Raw genomic sequence first — 19,267 nt, 5'->3', positions numbered from 1 at the left:
AAACATTGAGCAGTAGTCCTGCCAGGGCATGCTGTTTATTAAACAACTAAGTGCATTGCCAGGCCCAATGGAATAAGTATTTTTGGTCTAAGGAAGCACCTTCAGTATGTGTTCCTTTGTAATGATAGGGATTTAAAGAATTCAAGGATATGCAGACTTTGGAAAGATGTCTTTGGGGTAAAATTTGCACTGAATTTATTTGTTAGTATATTGGCAAAGTCTATTGGGTTCAAATATGTGGTGCCATTTTGAATAAGCTCAGGGTAATGTCAGGTGTTATTCCTTAACTTCTTATCATAGCTAAAGTAGAATTTATAATTGTCCTTAGGAATTTCCCATTATACTTTATCCTGGTTGAGACTACCAGCTGAGCGCATTTCTCTAAATCGTGATAGAACTCCTTTGTGAAGCTACCTGCTATTGGTGAATTTTGAAACCTTATCATCGAATTTGATGAGATTACCTTGTTTGAATTTTTTTTAAATTCCAAGATATTTGATGCAGGGGCTTTGGAGATTTTGAAAGTGAAAGTCATTATTTTATGGTCCAACTTGACTGAGGAAGGAGATACCAGGGGAACGGTGCATGAAGTGTCTACGTTTGTAAAGACCAGACAAGAATATGATGTTCTGTAGTGGGTTTGTTAACTAACTGATCCAGGAAGATCTTGTTCCTTAAGTCCAAGAACTTCTGGGCGTACTCAACATGTAAAGCTGCCCAGCTTTTTAGCTCTCCCAATATATTTGAGTTGCTATTGATGGGGAGCTCAGTGAGTACAATTAAGAATCTTGCATTATTATCAGGGACATGCAGGGCATCCTGGAACAGGCTGTAAGGTAATAATGAGCCCTGTTTGAGGTGATCTAGAATTCTGTAAGTCCCTTCTTTGGGTCTCTGGGTATCTGCCTCATGGCGATTATGTCCTTAACAAATATGGAGTTGACACCACTACAGTTGCCATCAGGCCTGAAGGTATAGTAGGTGCAAAATCTAGGTAAAGAGGGAGTGCTTTCTTCCCATTTAAACCATATTTCAGTAACTGCACAAATGTGGATGTGTTCTAACTGCAGGAGAACCTCAAGATCAGGAAATTTGTTGTTGGGACTTCTTGAATTGAGTAGCGTCCTCTTAATGTGATCCAGTTTTGAGTTTGATAAGTTTGTTAAATTTGATGTTTGTTAGCTGGTTTCTGACTAAAAAAGGCATGCGAGGGTCAGCTAAGGCTTTAGGCAGTATGTGGAAGCCTTGGAACAAGAGTTGCAGGCCATCATTTCCAAAGCAATTGGACTGTTCAGCATTTCATTCCATGCTGACACATACTGGATCTGAAATGACACCAAGCATTTAACCAATTGTTGAAGCCAGTTATCTTTTCTTTCCTTTGTATATAGACTTCATTCTCGGAAAAAGAAAGATTCCACTTAGAGCCAATGACTTGCTTGCATTTGTCACATGCACAGAAAGTGCTGATATGTCTCTTTGCATGTCCCTAAGGGTTTGGCATTCCAAGTCATTTACTCCCACATGGATCACCATCATGTTGTAGTCATATTTGATAGATGAAAGGGTCTATATAGCCATTGTGATGTCTGAGGTCCTAGCACCTGAAGTACTGCTCACCATTACCTGGTCTTTGTTCAGTCTAGTGAGTGGAGAATCTATGTGCCTAAGTGTTGAATCCCATATCACTAAGGCGTTTTATTAGTACTGTGATTTGTGGAAATAGATTTGAAGTGATTTGATTCTTGGTGACTCTTTGCTATAGGTGTGTATGAGGACATGAGATGTTGGATTTACTTACTCTGAGACCTAGTCTTCACAGATCTAGGAGGTTTTGGTAAAGATTGAGTTACAGTCTTGGGGACGAGATGGATCAACAAAGCTGCTGTATGCAGACGATGTGGCAGTACAGGCAGACACTGAACTAGAACTTCAGCAAAGGATAGGAGAATGGAATGCAAATCTGAAGGCACATGGGATGAAACTAAGCACAGATAAGACAGTGGTAATGGCAGCAAATTGGGGAAATCAGAAGAAGCTGAGAATAGAGATAGAAGGAAAGATAGTGGAACAGGTAAACAGTTTCAAGTATCTGGGAGGAGTAGTTGAGGAGAAGGGTATTCTGAATGAAGAGGTCAAAGCTGGAATCAGAGGGGTGGCAGCCAACTGGCATAGAGTAGCAGGTGTAGTCTATGACAGAAGAATGCCAAAGAAGCTGAAAAGTAAGGTGTACAAGACAGTGGTGTGACCAGTACTACTGTATGGTACAGAAACCTGGGCAGTAAAGGCAGAACAGTTGAAGAAACTAGAGGTGATGGAAATGAAGTGCCTGAGAAAGGTGGTAGGATGCACACTGTGGGACAGACGAAGAAATGAGGACATAAGAGCAGAAGCCAAAGTAGCTCCAATTGCAGAAATGATCAAAGAGAACAGACTACAGTGGTTTGGGCACATGTCAGAAAACAGAAGACAGTCTGGTGAGGGAGATTTGGGACAGACAGGAAGAAGGTAAGAGGAAGCCAGGATGTCCAACAAAGTGGTGGATGGAATGTGTGAAAGAAGATCTGCAACAATCAGGCATGAGTGTTGAAGAAGGCAGCAGTGTGGCACTGAACCGAGAGAGTTGGCAACAGTTAACACGATGCCCTGACCCCATGTAGAAAAATAGGAAAAAGGGGGCTGATGATGATGATGATGATGATGAGTTACAGTCTGAAAGTAACATTTTAATGTCATTTTATCTGTGTGGAGTCTGTATGTCCTCCCCGCGGTCATGTGGGCATTCGAAAGACATGCATTGAATGGGTGTGCCTTCATTGAAGGTTGGGCGTCAGGCTGGCAACTCAACACCATGAAAAACAACTGCCAATCATTAGCGGACCGGAGTTCCGCTGTGGCGACCCCTAACCGGGAAAAGCCGAAAGACAAACAACAACAACATTAAGCATGCAGTGGAAAAGTGAGCTACTCATAATCCATGTTCTGCTGTGAGAGAGAGAGAGAGAGAGAATGGGAGAAGCCTCCACATTAGTTAAATATCTGAACATCCAACAAACAGAATTATTTGTGTTAAGATGTGTTATGTATAAGCAAAAGAGTTACTACACTGCCAGAGGATAAACAGTGCTAAGGAACTGGCAACAAAAGGGAAATAAGCAAGCTGACCTTTTATTTTGTCCAGTGATTCATGGAATTTAGTTACAAAATGCAAAGAATAAATGATATGAAACTATGAGGTAGCTCATAGAGGGATCTCTGATGCACTGACTAACACAGAATAGCTATATGTAGCTAAATGACATGATTTAACAAAGAAAACACACAGTTATTAATAAGAAATAAGACATAAGATTAGATTTATGAAGCAGTTGTGGCTTGTGCAACTGCATGCAAACTATGGGCATTTACTGGCTAGGATGATAACTATGAAAGTATGAGTAGTTACATGCTGCTTGAAGGGCTACACAGCAATCCAAGTGCACACTGCTTCTCATTCTGCAACTGCAAGCAGGTGTGGGCCTCCGCACATTCCACGAGAAACACTGACTAAACAAGGTGTGGGAGAAGGAGGGGATACAAGTACAGATGTAGGTCATGATGCCTGGGTTTGTGCAGTGTACACTACAGTGGAAGATTGCTCCTTTATAAACTGTACTAAAACTACTTATTTATAACACAGAACCCCTTAGCTTATGAGTTGTGAGTCTCATAAACTACAGCATGATGAGACTTGAATAACATTTGTTAAACATTAAACACATGCTTTACAGGCAAAACCACAACCCGTTAATCACAGGATCATGAAGACACAGAATTCTAAAAGATTTATTTTTCTTGGGAGGGGACTAGAAAAATAAATAACTTGGGTTTTGTCAAAACTCAGATTTTCTACCTTCTTCACTTTGTGGCAAATTTGGAAATGGGGAAAAGAAGCATTTTCAAAATAATGCTTGAAATTGTAGTTTGTGTAGCTGTTTTGTCAGTAGAATGTGTATTTTCTCACTCTTATGGCTAATAACATGAACATTTAGAGTGGTCTCATTGTGCAGAGGGATAAATCACTTACTGCATCCCAGAGGACCCATGTCTGATCAGTGGCACAAGAGATGGAGAGTCTGCAGGGGGAGGAAGTGAGTATTTGATGTTGTCTCATCCATACTGGCAGGGAGGGTAGCTACATTGTACAGCATATGAGCCTGGCCAGCTCTGCGATGCATAACTCTTGAGCCACTCAGTTGAAAGGTTGCACATGCATGAAACTGCACATGCTCTTATAAAGGCAGTGATCACATAGCTGGCGAGGCTGCTAAAGGGGCCATGTGTTAGGGCACACTCCCTGTCAAGCAGTATAACAATGCACCAACATCCTCAATCTTCTCACATATCCCAGATGGGAGTCATGTTTTGCCCAAGGGGAGGCAATGGCAGGTCCAGTAGAGCTGGTAAACAAGGGGAGAAGCAGGTGGCAGCCGAAGGTCTGCTGTGGGGAGAAAAATTATTATTAACCTTTAGAGCACTAGTTAGATCAAAGTGAACATATTGGTAAGATAAAACAATATCCCCAGAATAAGAAACATTCAGTCTGAGTGGATTTTAGGCTGCAGCTTACTTCAGTGGCATGCACAGGTAAATAGGTTGCTTTTATATTATAGTTGGCTATCTGAAAGAATAATTTTTATAGTAGTTATACTGCAATTTAGGAGTCACTTAACAAGAATAAATGATCTGAGCTGAAAATGGCAAATTGATTTAACGCAATTTTTACAGAACTATGGCAGTTCATGTACCCCTTCCCAGAAGCCAGCTTTTTGTATTTCTAATCACATCTTCAAAAGCAAGTTTTTCCTGGCAAATAAATTTAATATAAACTATATATACACCTTTATGTGAGTATTTTTTCGATCAGTAATACAACTGAAATGCATTTTCAGGATGAACATGCACAACCACATTTTATGGAATCTGTTGAGAGCTAAGCACTCTACACTTACTGTGATGAAGAGCAAAGTGCTGATTATGTATGCAACCAACGTGGTTGCTTTTATTGGTCAAAGTAGCCCTACTGTGTAGGCCACATGTCAGTTATATCACAACTTATACCAGCGTATTAACTTCCCCCTACAAGCATATCATCTAATTATGCAACACAGCTTGTATATCTTCTTCCCCTGCATCTGCCATATATTACTCCAACATTAATGCTGCAGCTAATTGAAAATAGGATGAGGTTTTACAAACAGCAGTATGGCTTAAGTCTCTCATTTTAAAATTAGATGTGTAGAGCTAACAACACAGAGGCGTCTTAGCAATGAAAATAAGCAGTAAAACGTGAAATGAAAAAATGCTACAGGCTTCTACCACGGCAATGCACTCGTGGCATCATAATAATTTCAAAGGGTGTGCAATAAAAAGGTAAGTAACACCGACTGACAAAGGCACAAGGGGCAGTATAGTGCTGAAAAGCATTATTATAGAAAAGTATGAAAGCAAGGCCATAGCATGTATGAAAGCTTGACATCATAGGTTCATAGGTAGGTACTAGGCTATCAGCCCTAGGGCCTATACAAGCCTAGTCAAAAAGGTACCCTGGCTTTCACCACCCCCAAGAAAATTATTTTCCTGTGCCCCTGTCAAGCACAGCCACAGAGGTGATCCCCGGGGTGAATTTCCTATGTCCCATCCAATCATCAAGATTTTTCTTGAAGAGTGCTAATGAGGAGCTCTGTTTGATATAGATAGGTAGTTTGTTCCAGAGTATGGGAAGTCTCTGGGACAGGAATCTATCCCTCCAGCATGTTCTGTTTATTGTGGTGACAAGGTTTATGACCCTAGAGCATGTAGCTCAGAGGGATTGGGATTTCTTTAAGTGGAGCATGTCCAACAGCTCTGGGTTTGACATAGCTTTGTATGTTAGGCAGAGATCGCCTCTGAGCACCGATATGCGATGAAGTAAAGCTGGAGTTTTTTGAGACAGTCTGCGAAGGGCATCTGTTTGAGGCTGGTAATCCTCTTTGTGAGGTATTTCTGCTGTCTTTCCAGTAGTTGTAGATGTCTTGTGTGGTACATACCAAAAGGGGCATTGCACTCTATAATGGGTCTAATGAGTGATGAGTAGAGGGAAACAACTACCTCTTTTTTCCTGGATGAGAAACCTTTTGTGATAAGGTGTGCCACATAGAAGGATTTCCTGACTACTGTGGTGATGTGATTATCAAAGGAGAGACTACTGTCCACCTGTGATAAACATATCACACTATCAGACACTCACTCTCTCTCTCTTTCTCACACACACACGCACACACACACACACACACACACACACACACACACACACACACACACACACACACACACACACACACACACACACACACACACACACACACACACACACACACACACACACACACACACACGCACCTCTGTGTCCTTCTGCAAGCCATAAAGACATAGCTTGATTTGGGATACACTCCAATTCACAACATGGGAGCTGTTAGAACTATTATTATTTTTGGGGTCTACAAACTGGCTATGTCTGACTTTACAGGTATGTACAACCAATTTAAACTGCCACAGTGCTGGGTCAGTGCCTACACTAGTTCTTTTTTAAATGAATGTATGAAATGCAGGCTGCCCATGAAGGCTCGTGTTATTTCTCATTTGCATAACCCATGGAAGGACTCGCACAAGCATTGTTTTGGAATTGTCACAATGTTAGTTATATCTGGGAGCATGAGGCACACCTTTCCCAAATACAAATTGTTTTGAAATCTGACACCAAGTAATTGTTCAGGTAGTCTGTACTGAGCCCTGCTAGAGGAATAGGAACATGTATAAAACAGAGCACCATAGCAAAAGCTGCCCACAATAGTTTGTTTCATAATGGGAATAAAACACCTATGCTGCAGCTTGCATTACAGTTGCAGTTGTGTGTGTTGTTTATAAAAATGTAAGTGGCACATGGATTGTCAAGTATGCCAACATTTACAGTGTGTCCTGGCCAGTGCTGTTCACAGCAGGACAGACTGTCAAAGAAGCATCCACCTGTCCTGCATTGTGCCACACTGTTTCACTCACAATGGACCTGCATTAAGACAAACAGGACATTCTGATGTCTCACAAAGCACTATATTCTATTGCAAATTGTGTAGTCCAAAGGGAGTGGATGCGCAACCCAACCTGTATGGTCAGGTGCCTCACAACTTCACATGAATTGCAGCCACAGTACAGTAATTGTCAAAACATACTGTCAAATAACCCACAAAGTCTCACTTTGTACTGCACAATGGTGTCTCCAAGAGGACATCTGTTGCTGAAACACACTTTCTAGTTTCTATCCTACCCTATATTTCCACCTGCATGTCCATTTCAGTAAAGCAGCCTGCAGATATGACTGCTCACTAACCAACAGCCTACCTGGAACATAATGAAGCATCAAGTCTGATTTGAACAGCCTATCAAATGTAATAAACTTAAAAGTAATGGCTAACCTACCTATGAGGACAAACACAGGTAGCACAATTGCTTTTAATGCTAAAAAGACCAGAAGGCTGTGAGTTCTTCTCCCACGTGGGCTAATTGGATTGTCATCACTGCAATGCAGTATTAAGGAAGTGCTGTGTTGTGTTGTTCTTTGGATGAGATATTAAAACTCAGGTTCCATCTGCTTCAGTTGCTGGTAGCTCAGGTGGATGTAAAAGATCCCATGGCACCTGTTGAAAAGAGTAAGGGCCCTCTGTTTAACACAACATAAAACATTATTTATATATTTGCATAGTTACTAACTTTACATATTAACAGACACAGATACACACATTTCTATTTCTTAATATTGTTTACTTTTTATGCTATTCTCATTGTTTTATTCCATAATTAACCCCCATTCCTTCTTCCACAACCATAATCTGACTTTTTTGCAGTATATCTGACAAAATCCATTTCCCATTAAGCAAAATGTCATTGTCTTTCATTCCAAGTAACCCTTATTAGATCAAATAAATTATTATCTACCCTTCTCACATATTCCTTCTTCTCATTCTTATAATACCCATACACAATCACATTAATATTTATATTGTTTCGATCACTAGCAGTCTCAGAACAATTTCTTCACAACATCTTTCTAGAGTTTCACCACTCTTTTATATTTCTGAAACACATGCTTTGTTGGCTTTTCCTCCTCACAAAATAAGGACACTTTTTAATTCATTTTGTATAGCATGCTCCCCTTTACTAGTAAATTATTTATTAGCAGTCTCCATAGTAAATCATGACATTCTACTAGCTTGGTACATTACTTTTTCTTTGCCTTAATGGCTTTAATCACTTCTGTTGCATTTTCCTACAGATTTACATACTAATATTGTTTCAGCACATTATTAGACCACATTCATTTATCTTTCTCTATACCATCAGATTTTATTTTCCACATTAGTATTGTTCTTGATCATTTCAGTTTCTTCAATCACATATTCTTTTTCTCTTTTTTTCTTATTCTTATCATTTCCCAAAATGTTTTGTTCTTATACAAACATTCTCACTATTAACTTCTCATTGTTTTCCTTTACCAGTTTAAAGACGTACAATACACCAGTGGATTTAGTGACCACCAGTCCCCCTTTATCTTCACTCATATATGACACACCTCTTTTCAATGGGTTTCATCTTGAACCCCATATGAAAGAAAACACCAGCGGCACAATTTCCTATTCATTATTTACTGGGGTCTTATAAGCATTTGACGTATATTCTATTTTCCCATTAATAACAAATTTACTACATAAGCCTTTTTCCTATATGATAATCAATATGTCTTCCACAGAAGACATATTTCTTTCATTTCATTTATCAACTCTTCTAATTGCATCGTGAATATATTAGGTTTTCTCAAATGTTATTCTTAGCAAAGGTACTTCATTCATTGAAAAATACACATCCCAATTTTCACCACATCACCCATGCCATTATGTTTATCTTTATAAAAGGTCATTCCTGGTTCCTTTAAACAACCATTCAGATAAATCAACTCTTCTCTCATCCGTATTTTGTTCTTAGCAACTGTAACTATATTAACAACGTATGCCAAAACACCTGTATCACAACAACCTCCTTTTCCTTCGCATAACTAGCATCTTTCACCTTATAAGCTACTTCACTCACTATCACATTCGTTACCATTGCAAACAAAGTTCCACTCATGGGGCACCCTTGTCTTATACCACACTTCAGATATATTTCTTTATTAAACCACCCATTCACTAACACTGTCATCCTATTATTCTGATATGCTGACATACCTAATACTCTGCTAATTCTGTTACCTACTCCATACCTCTATAGCGTTCCACAAAACATCATGCCCCACAGTATCAAATGCCTTACTAATATCACCTACCATAAGTTTCCTCCCTTTTACTTATAACATCATCCTCCCTCATCCTTCCTTCCATTTCCTGTCTGTTACTCCCATAAAAAGTTTGTAATACAGGTCATTTAGCATGATAGAGCTTCATTCTTTCTTCCACACAAATTTTAATATCCTAGTACATGACTCTTAATACACAAACTCTCCCTTCAATGATTCATTCAGTAGATTTACAAAATGCCCTCTGGTCAGTCTATTTATGTTTTGTACATTCCATATCTTATACCATCTGGGCATGATACTGAATCAGCACTTACTTTCTTAAATATGTTATCCAATTCTTCCTTATCATAATCAGGAAAATGTTTTACTTTCCATTCTCTCTTGTTTGCCATCATTTTACTCTTAAACATATTTCCCACATGCTATACTACAATACTCATAATTTGTTCTTGTATTCTTTTTACCTCTCCTTTTACATTTTTCATTTCACGCGTTACATTAATATCCTCCTTTACTATTCCACCCAAATATGCAGACACCTCCTCCCTTCCCCTTGTAAATAATTTATCTGCCTAAACTTTAATGCCTTAACTTCTTCTCAATTTCATAGATATATCTTTATTTTATTGCATTATTCTTTAAATTCCCTAACACCTTCCTATACACTTTCCCATAATTCACTTTCTCTTCCCTTACTACATCATCTTGTCACTGTGGAAAAAAAAACACTTTTTATACTTCGTTTTAAATTCAATCCACCATTCAGGCCAGTTTGTATAGAAGTCCTTTGTGGTTATATGTTTATTCCATAGCTGCAATACATCCCACTCCTTACTTTTATCCCATAATTTTCATTTTTTTTAATTCACTTTCCTATTTTAATATACTCCCTTTCTTCCTTCAGCTTCATCAATATTATCTGAGAAATCTGTCACAACTGTATCATTGTCTGCTACACTCATGCCTTTCAACAGTGCAAAATAATCAATTTCAGATCCAAGTGTCCCCCTTCTAAAAGTCCATTGGCTTTTGTTCCGCAGATGTAACTGACCACATTTTATTACTTCCTGTATTTTTTACATCTTGCCCTTTCTTTTTATGACTTCCCCTTAAAATACAATTAAAGCCCTTTGCAATTGTAATTTTTATTAATCACCATATAGTCTAATATTTGATGAGACAGATTCTTATTTCCTTGCTGGTTGTATATGCAGACAATGCTATAATTCTATAAACATATTCTGTACACCTCATATCCATAACCATTAATCTTCCCATCCCTACTAATGTTGCATCAAGTATTTTCACTATATCTTTGCACAACACAGCTACTCCAGAATAACTGTCAGTAAGTTCCATATTATATTTCTACCCCATAACTTTTTTCTATTTGCAGTCTTTCTTCACTTGTCAGGAATGTGCCATCCCTTAACATAATAACTGCCCTGTCTCATTTAGCACACCATTCCAGTATCCCTGTCCCTCTTACAGTGTTAATAATACTGATATTTACTGAATGTGCTCTAATATTGTTGCCTTTCCTTCTTTTTAATTTTAGGGGAACATTTTTTAAATTTTCTTTTTCTGAGTTTTACTTGTTTCCCTATTCAATATTTTTCTGGGTTTATGTGCAAATAATCCTTGATCTTCAGAATCATATTTTCACTGGTAAAAACTTCAGTTATTTTTTTTTACTGTCAACCCCTTCTCCTGACCTCTCTTCCTGCATGCAGACTCTGTCCTACTTTTCTCCTCTGTATTTGTTCTTCTTATACAGTTTCTTCTTCGTCTAGTTCACTCTTTCCCCTCAGCTGCTTCTTGTCCTTCCGTATGCATGCTTTCTTCACTTTCCCCTTCTTTTTCACTATTTACTGTTTGTTCTTGACAGTCCATCCAAACGTGTCCCTTTATTTGCACAGCCTGCTTTCAGACATATACATTATTGCTGTATTTTCTTTCACTCCACTCTGGTCACATTGTATTTTGTCAAAATCATTAGTTAAATGAGAAAAATCCTCAACAAAAGAAGTATGATTTAGGCTGACCAATGTATCTTAATGTCCCTGTAAGGCCAGCCATAAAAAATAACACTTGGCAAGTGTTTCACCATGTTTTGTTTTTTTTTCCACATTTCAAAATAGCCTACAACTTCCACCCTCCATTCTATAAGTTTCTCTGCTCTATAACTTTCAAAATTTTACCAACAGTTTCACACGGTGGTGGTGCTGTGGTAGCGTTGTCGCCTCACAGTAAGATGTTATCCTGTTCGATTCTCAGCTAGAGCGTCTTCTGTGTAGAGACATGTGTGAATGGGCATACCTTCGTTGAAGGCTGTGTGTCAGGGCCGGCAACTCATCACGTAAAAATCTACTGCCAATCATTAGCGAACCGGAGTTCCGCTGTGGTGACTCCTAACCAGGAAAAGCCAAAAGACACAACAACCAACAGTTTCACACAAGCCCTGCATGTATTTTTAACATATTCTTCTAATTCATCCGCTCTAAGTTGCAAACTCACATTGTTTTAACATTTAAGTAACTACCAGAAAACAAATAACTGTTCCATGGTAAATGTCCTTCTTTTCTAAAATACTTCCAGAAATTCCATGATGAGTCCCTCAGATTCAGTTGTTAAATCACAAAATGTATCTGTCACTATATGTTTAAAAGACCAAATTTCCTGAGCTTTAAATTCCAAAACAGTTATTAAATTATTCCATATACAATGTCTATTTCAGTCTCAGTTTTTATTCTTATTGTCAAAGTTGGCCTTCTCTTGTTTTTAAAAATAGTTTTACTTACTGTGTGAGAAGCAGAATCCTACATTTTGGACAACAGCTTGCCATTTCATGATACTCCATTCCAGATTCCTGCTGGAATCCAGCCCACTGACTACCTCACTTCATAGTAAGAAACACCTTTAAGTACTGCTGGTAAGCACACAGATAGTGATCTCCATTTTTCAAACACCTATAACACTGCACTTTAATGCAAGAAATAAAATGTCCCGTAATTTGACCCCTCAGTAAATGTGTATTGATTTGTGAATTAATATTCTTTTACTTACACTGGTAATTGTTCCATACCACTACTCACCATGTATGTTTATGTTTGTCAGTTGCCAGGAAGCACATATGAATGATTTAAGGGTAATCCAGTCTTACATATTGTGTCTTCTTCTTCTTGCATTGACATAGATTTTAAATTCAAGAGACCAATGTAGTGATGAATGGGTATGCAGTTCAAAGTCATATGCTACTTGACTGCAATGGACATTAAATGAGACTTCCAGTAATAAGTCGTATCTTCATAGGTTCATATGTGTTTACTAGGCTAATGACCACAAAGGCATTTTTAAACCTAGCCATGCATCCCAAATATTTAACAAATTCTGGGAAGTGAGAGTGCACTCTTATGGTCGAACAGTTGCTTCATACTAGGACTGAATCTGCAATCTTCAGCACAAGTTACACACACTGTAATTAATGAAAGTGTTGAAAAAGAAGGTGGCTGCATGCTGTATGGATGGATAGTATCCCAACACAAACATGATGATGCCAGCTGTATGGCATAGGGGTTTTGGCCTTTACATTGCCTCAGATGACTCGGGTTTGATTGGCTGGCAAGGGAGGTTGGTGACTGTGTTGCTGCTGCAGGGCTGCCTGTTTTGGGGAGTGAGTATTAGCAGAATCCTGCAGCAAAAGCGCGCAGGTATTAGGAGCTCTAGGGACTGAGACTCTCCACAAGTGTGGATGCAGTCAGGCTGGAAGTAGGGGGACTAAAGAACTGAATGCTCACACTGGATCCAGTTTTGCAATTATTGTACTATGCTTTCTGGTCAGCAAGGGGAGATGTTAGTTGCATACTAAAAAAAAATCTCCTAACCATCACTGAATAAGAGCCTGTAGCCATACTCTCAACTCACTTTCTCAATGTTTTAGGAGATGATTGAACTTAGGATGAATGAATTTCCAATACATGACAGGGGGATATATCGTCTCAGAGAAATGGAAAACAAGTGTTACACAAACAAAAAAAGATAGTCAGCAAGACAGGATATACATAAGAAATGAAGTGAAGACTGTACATAACTAGTACTGCAAAAATGTACAAAATTCATGTCAGATGTGAGAAGAACTCACAGATACATTTTTATGTTTGACAAAAAAAATCTTTATCCTTCTTTTCAAAGTATACTGCTTTTAAGAGCATTCTGTAAAGAATAAACCATTGGCTAGACATTGTGTACTTCCCAGATGCTTCCCCACATTATCATTTTCCGATTTTTAAACAGCGTACTAAAACTCTTCATCACCACATCTGCCATTGCTCTTCACAGTCTTATAATAATGGTGGGGAGATGTCCTTCAGCACTGTCAGTTACTTATATGCACAATCTAATTTGTGCCACGTGTGAGGCATCAGAATTTTTTTTTATTGCTATTTTCATTGAGTGTGTGAACATCTGTGGCTCACATTAACAAAACAGTGCATATCCATGTCAACCCCCTGAATTAATCCCAGGCCCATGTTCATGAAACAGTAATGACCTGTGGGATAAGTTCTATTTGTGGACACCGGCACATGTCTAAATGCCTGATTCCCATACCCAAAATAAAGAAATTATTCCTTTGTAAAAGTTAACTGAAAGTTCAAGTTAGCCATCAAATAACTAAATAAATTATCTTCTTGTCAGTCAGTCATGTTCTCGAACTCACCATCCAACAGAGTAGCTTGCATGGCACTTCCTAATCACCTTCTCCCTTTCAGGACGCTAGCAGTTGTATCACCACAATGGCTCATGCACATAAAATGTCTGTTTGCAGATGATCCCAAACATTCTGTTTCTCTGTTTTTTTTCACTGTGACAAGTGACTGCCCTAAATCCACAACATCTAGCACAACAGCATACCCATTTAACCTTTCGTCTTCATAATGTCTGACAAAGTGTGAGAAAAGTGAACAGAAACATGTGAATGTGAGACATATGCTTATACCAAAGCTTGGAACTCGAATACAAAGAAAGCAAATGTTTGCATGCCACATGCAGTAATAAATTACTATGAATTTATGCTTCTAAATTCTACTGAGTAGTGTGGGAAATGTGATACCTTTCTGTAGTACAATGAATTTTTGAGGGGCTCACGAGTGACATATCTCATAATATGTGACGATTGAGAGCTATACCTAACATACTGGCAAACTGTTGAAAACTCAAGAGGTAAATGGTTGCCATTTCAGCTTATCTGCCTCATACTTCCTTTTTTTGTTTTGTAGTCCAGGTGGTAATAACCCCTGCTGTTGCAATCTGTCAGTGTAATTCAGCATTTAGACTTGACAGCTATTTCTGTTTTCTTTTATTTATATTTAATAATACTTTAAAATACTTGCATCAAGAGTTAGCTCACCTTTTTCAAGCTCATTCTTCTGCAAGCAATACTGTCTGGAATTGTTCTGCATGTGAACGCAAAAATCCAATACTTTATTGAAGCAAGTTATTTGTTGCATAGGACCTCAGTTCAAAATGGCCGACACATATTATGGTAGTAGGAATATGACCTAAAATGGAAAACTAGAAACATTATAACCTACTGCTGTGAAGGTCATGATCTTGTTAGCAAATGTTTTTCATTGAGTGTTGAGGACCACCCTATACAAACCAGGCCATGAATTATTCAACACATACGATCTAACTTTTGCATTTAATCTTTTGATTAAATTATATATAAACCAATCATGGTGAATGTGTTTCTTTTAATGTAGTGATTTGCATACTGAACCACATATTGCCTTTGCATTGCATTGCCTCCCATGTGCACTTTACTTCCAGCTATTATATTTTTTTCTGCCATTGCATCATAACTTTGTACCTTAAAGGTCAATTGCCTAATCTGCCTACCTTAAATTAAACATAATAATAATATTTAGAAAAATGATAATAATTTACCCAATTGAGTGACATTCCTAATGTTCCCTACACAATACTTTGTATATACAGCCTGGTGATGTATAAGACAGAACAGTAGCATTTATTTTAATTTTCGAACCTCATTATTAACAAAGAGAAAAAAATGATGGACAAAGAGAGAAAAAGACACATTCACAAAGAGACATTAAGACACAGGTGAATGGATCATCTAGTACTTCTTAATAAAAGAATAAAGGAATGTACTGATTCTCTACCTGTTTGCAGTGTTAAAGTCACTGTTAAAATCCAAAACCATGAACTACTGTAATGTTCTAATATAAGCAGTGGTATATATATTTTACTCAGGTTTACTATGTTACAAAAAAGCCATTCAAAGCACACATTCTAAGCAAAGACCCATGTGGAGTTTACCTGTTGTAAGAGCCATTATATTACAATTTATTCTGCTCCTTCCATCCACCTTATATCACAGTCTGCATTTTTTGTGTATTTTAGATCACAACAATGGAAACAAATCTGAAAACAATAGAAGAGGAGAACAAAGCAATTGAACAACAAAATGAGTCTCTTCTCCATGAACTGGCCAATCTAAGCCAGTCATTAATTCATAGTCTAGCCAATATCCAGCTGCCTGATATGGTAAGTGGTTCAGGAAAGCATGAATCAAACAATTTGGAGATCTCATCCGGCCCATATTATAGATGACTTTTTTCTTTTACTTTGTAGTTTGTAGATCAAACATCCTGAGGTGGATGTTTGTGAAGTCTACAGTAGGAAAATATATGCAGCTGAAAAAAATCAATGCAGAATTAAAGATCAGTCTAAAAAAGTAACAGTTCTGTAGGGGCTTTCCTGCAATGCCCATACAATGAAATTACCTAAAGCAGCCCACACGCATGAGTTGAAACTGGCTAAGTTTGTTTAGAAAAGACAAAAGGTGCTTCATGACTGTTCTTTATAATGAATTAAAAACTCTTTATATAGGACAACCTTTATGTATGAACTACTGTTTAATATTTCGTAGGAGCCAATAAATGAACAAAATTTTGATGCTTACGTGACCACTTTGACGGACATGTATACAAACCAGGATCGTTATCAGAGTCCTGAAAACAAGGCCCTTCTGGAAAATATAAAGCAGGCCGTGAGAGGAATTCAGGTCTAAAAACCTGCTGTAATGGACATTTTGCTTGAAAGCGGATGCCTTTTGTTTTTGCTGCTGTTACTTTACCAGACAGTGTTCTACATATATTTCTGTTACACAAGAAGTGTTATGCTTACAAGACTTCATGATTTTATGTCTTGCTTTAAAATGGTATCTGCAGAATAGATTTTGGAGACATTCACATTTTGTACGTTTTCATATGAGCTGACATAGTGTGATATGCCATGTACTGTTTATAGCTGCTAATGTATGCACATTTTTGAGGTATATATTTCTGAGAGGTAAGCTGAACAAAATGAATGAGTGTAAATTCTTTTTAATGATTCGGTGATTAAAACATTTTAGTATTTCAAAATGAAATGGAAAGAACAGCTTTGACTGACAATATTGCAGTGTGCAGCCACTTTTTAAACATTATCATTTGCCTCATGTTAAGAGGATTTTACAAAATTTTGTGTGCATATTGTTTCATAGCAAGAATTGGTTGCAAAAAAATGCTTTATTTTTGAAGAATGGTTGAAATATTTTGTGACTTTTGTTTTAAAAGGATGATGGTCTGTGGGGGCAATCATATGAGATTTTTGAAAATGAAGAAGAAAAGGCCTGATAAGCTGCAGATGGAGGTTCTGGGTCATGTTGGGTGCCCAATATCATGACATGGAAACTCAGCCAAAACTCATAATGAGTTATGCTGCATAATATTACTAATAAGCTAATGATGCACATCTGAACAATGATTACCTATACATTTATTTTCAATAGAAAATCTATGACTCAAACGTGACAAGTATCTGCATTTTGCAGAATACTGTTTATTGAGTAAATTTCATTTTCATTGTTTTTGCCAGTTCATTAAATTCAGACATAGTAATTAACTAATCAGTCACAAGGCAATGCATTCTTCAGATCATGTGTTTTGTAACTGGTTTATGTTTCACTTTTAAAGTAAACTGCCTTTTATACAACATGAATATTTTTAGATAATCATATTGTGTAGGAAAGAAAATGAAACTGCTGAAATTTTTACAATATCTTCAGGACAGACAGTGAGCCTTTAAGTAATATATCTGTAATGTGTGGACTTTTTATCTCACTGCTATAGCAAATGTGGTAACCTCTAGATACGCACAGTCATTTTAGATATAAGATTGTATCATGCAGTTTCACTACCATGATTCTATATGTCATTTGAACTGTCATGTAACTAGAAGCCCACGTTCATAATGCATCGACTCTTCTGTTGCTGGAATCTAACATCACCCGCCACTCATCTGGAATGATCACATGCATTTGCTTAACACATTGCTTTTACTTCCATGTCCTGATGTTGTAGTAATGAAAACAGTGATGATCCTAATGAATATGTTGTGGCAATTTTTTATACGAAATGAATTTTAGAAAAGCGGGACTTACAGGGTCATTGTCCCCACAATGTGCCAGTTGATTATTTGCACTTACCTTGTCCTATATCCACAATTTACGGAGGTGTGCAATTCCAGGTGTCATTCTGTGAAGTGACACTTGCATGAACAAACAAAAGGGGGAAGCCAGGAGGGCTCAATCAGATCAATATCAACTTTTAGAGACTACAGGGATCTCACAGCAAATATTCTGATACAATGTTTAACCTCGATATAGATATATATATATATATATATATATATATATATATATATATATATATTATCCCAGCAGCACTTTATATTAACCACTGTACAAATATTAACAGTTCTCTAAGTAGACTCTAGAAACAAGCTGGGAAACGCTGTAATTACTTCTGGGGCTCTGCAGTATTAACTTGCACAGCACCCACTTTCTGTCGTGCTGTTTAGTTGTAGCTGCCATGCTCAGAATTGCCTTTCTGAGAGCTAAAGCAAGGTGCTTGCTATTCACTTTCTGCCATAAATATTGTACTATTTGCCCACATCTCTTTTTGGGGCATCATTCATCATAACTGCATATGCCTTTCCTCACCGCATTGTGTCTGCAGCTTCTTTGCCGATAATAGTAATGCTTTCCGTAGAGTAAATAGATAGTATCAATTTTAGATTCTTATTGTTATCACCTACTGTATGTATAATGGAAAGGGATTCTAAGCACAAACCTGCTGCTCATCTAATGTTGGTACATAATATCAAATCAAGAGTTATCTGTCAGTATTGTATAGGGAATACAAAGGTATCACATATTAGAATGCTGACCTTTCATATGGAATTATTGTGAGTCATCAGAGTTTATTTATTATATCTTATTCTTCATATTCATTTATAAGTTAATTTAAGTGATCATTTATTAAGACAAAAATTTTGTATAAACTATTTATTGTGCTCTCTGTGGAACTGAAGTTTGATTTATTTTTGTACTACACGGCATGAATTTCTTGACATTTTAATTTTGCTATAAATGTGTGAAATCACAAGTTGCTGTGATAACTTCATTTTTAAATTGTGAAACTTTGTACAATTTTGTCATGCTGGATGTTGACACATCTTACTCTAAATAAAAGAAAAAAAAATTGTGTCGCCACATTTGTAGCATGGTGATTCTCTAATCAGTGTTAGACTTATCACATCTATCTGTGTACTGGCAGCCCTGGAGAATAAATATTCAACTACTATTTCTAGTTATGAACCTTGCCCTTTATTCTTTGAATTTCGCATGCCAGACATTTGGAAGACATAGCTCATTAATTATGCATGCATCTTTTCAATTATGAGTCCTGAGAGACCGAAGCGTATGTGAGCAAATGACACAAGTAGGTCTGATTGACAGTAGAGGAACTGTACCTGTTAATGGTATTCCCTGCA

The 19,267-nt window shown here is 37.5% G+C and overlaps 1 protein-coding gene across 12 annotated transcripts in view; it reads left to right on the top strand.

Annotated features, from left to right (window-relative positions):
* Window positions 1–18,986, top strand: part of MYT1L (myelin transcription factor 1 like) — a 2,965,652-nt gene extending 2,946,666 nt beyond the window's left edge. For 11 of the 12 annotated variants that reach the window (XM_044070352.1, XM_044070344.1, XM_044070334.1 and 8 more), the window contains 2 exons: window positions 15,791–15,934; window positions 16,320–18,986. In XM_044070352.1, the coding sequence (XP_043926287.1) occupies window positions 15,791–15,934; window positions 16,320–16,460 (285 nt within the window). In that variant the 3' untranslated portion in view covers window positions 16,461–18,986. Of the gene's footprint in view, window positions 1–15,790; window positions 15,935–16,319 lie in introns of those variants that run through there. The other variant, XM_044070369.1, reaches the window with a different exon arrangement.
* Window positions 18,987–19,267: the final 281 nt, after the last annotated feature.

This window comes from Protopterus annectens, chromosome 1.part0, assembly GCF_019279795.1.
Source record: "Protopterus annectens isolate FY-2018-M chromosome 1.part0, PAN1.0, whole genome shotgun sequence".
Classification (NCBI taxonomy): Eukaryota; Metazoa; Chordata; order Ceratodontiformes; family Protopteridae; genus Protopterus; species Protopterus annectens.
This window is presented reverse-complemented; position numbering and strand designations above follow the sequence as displayed.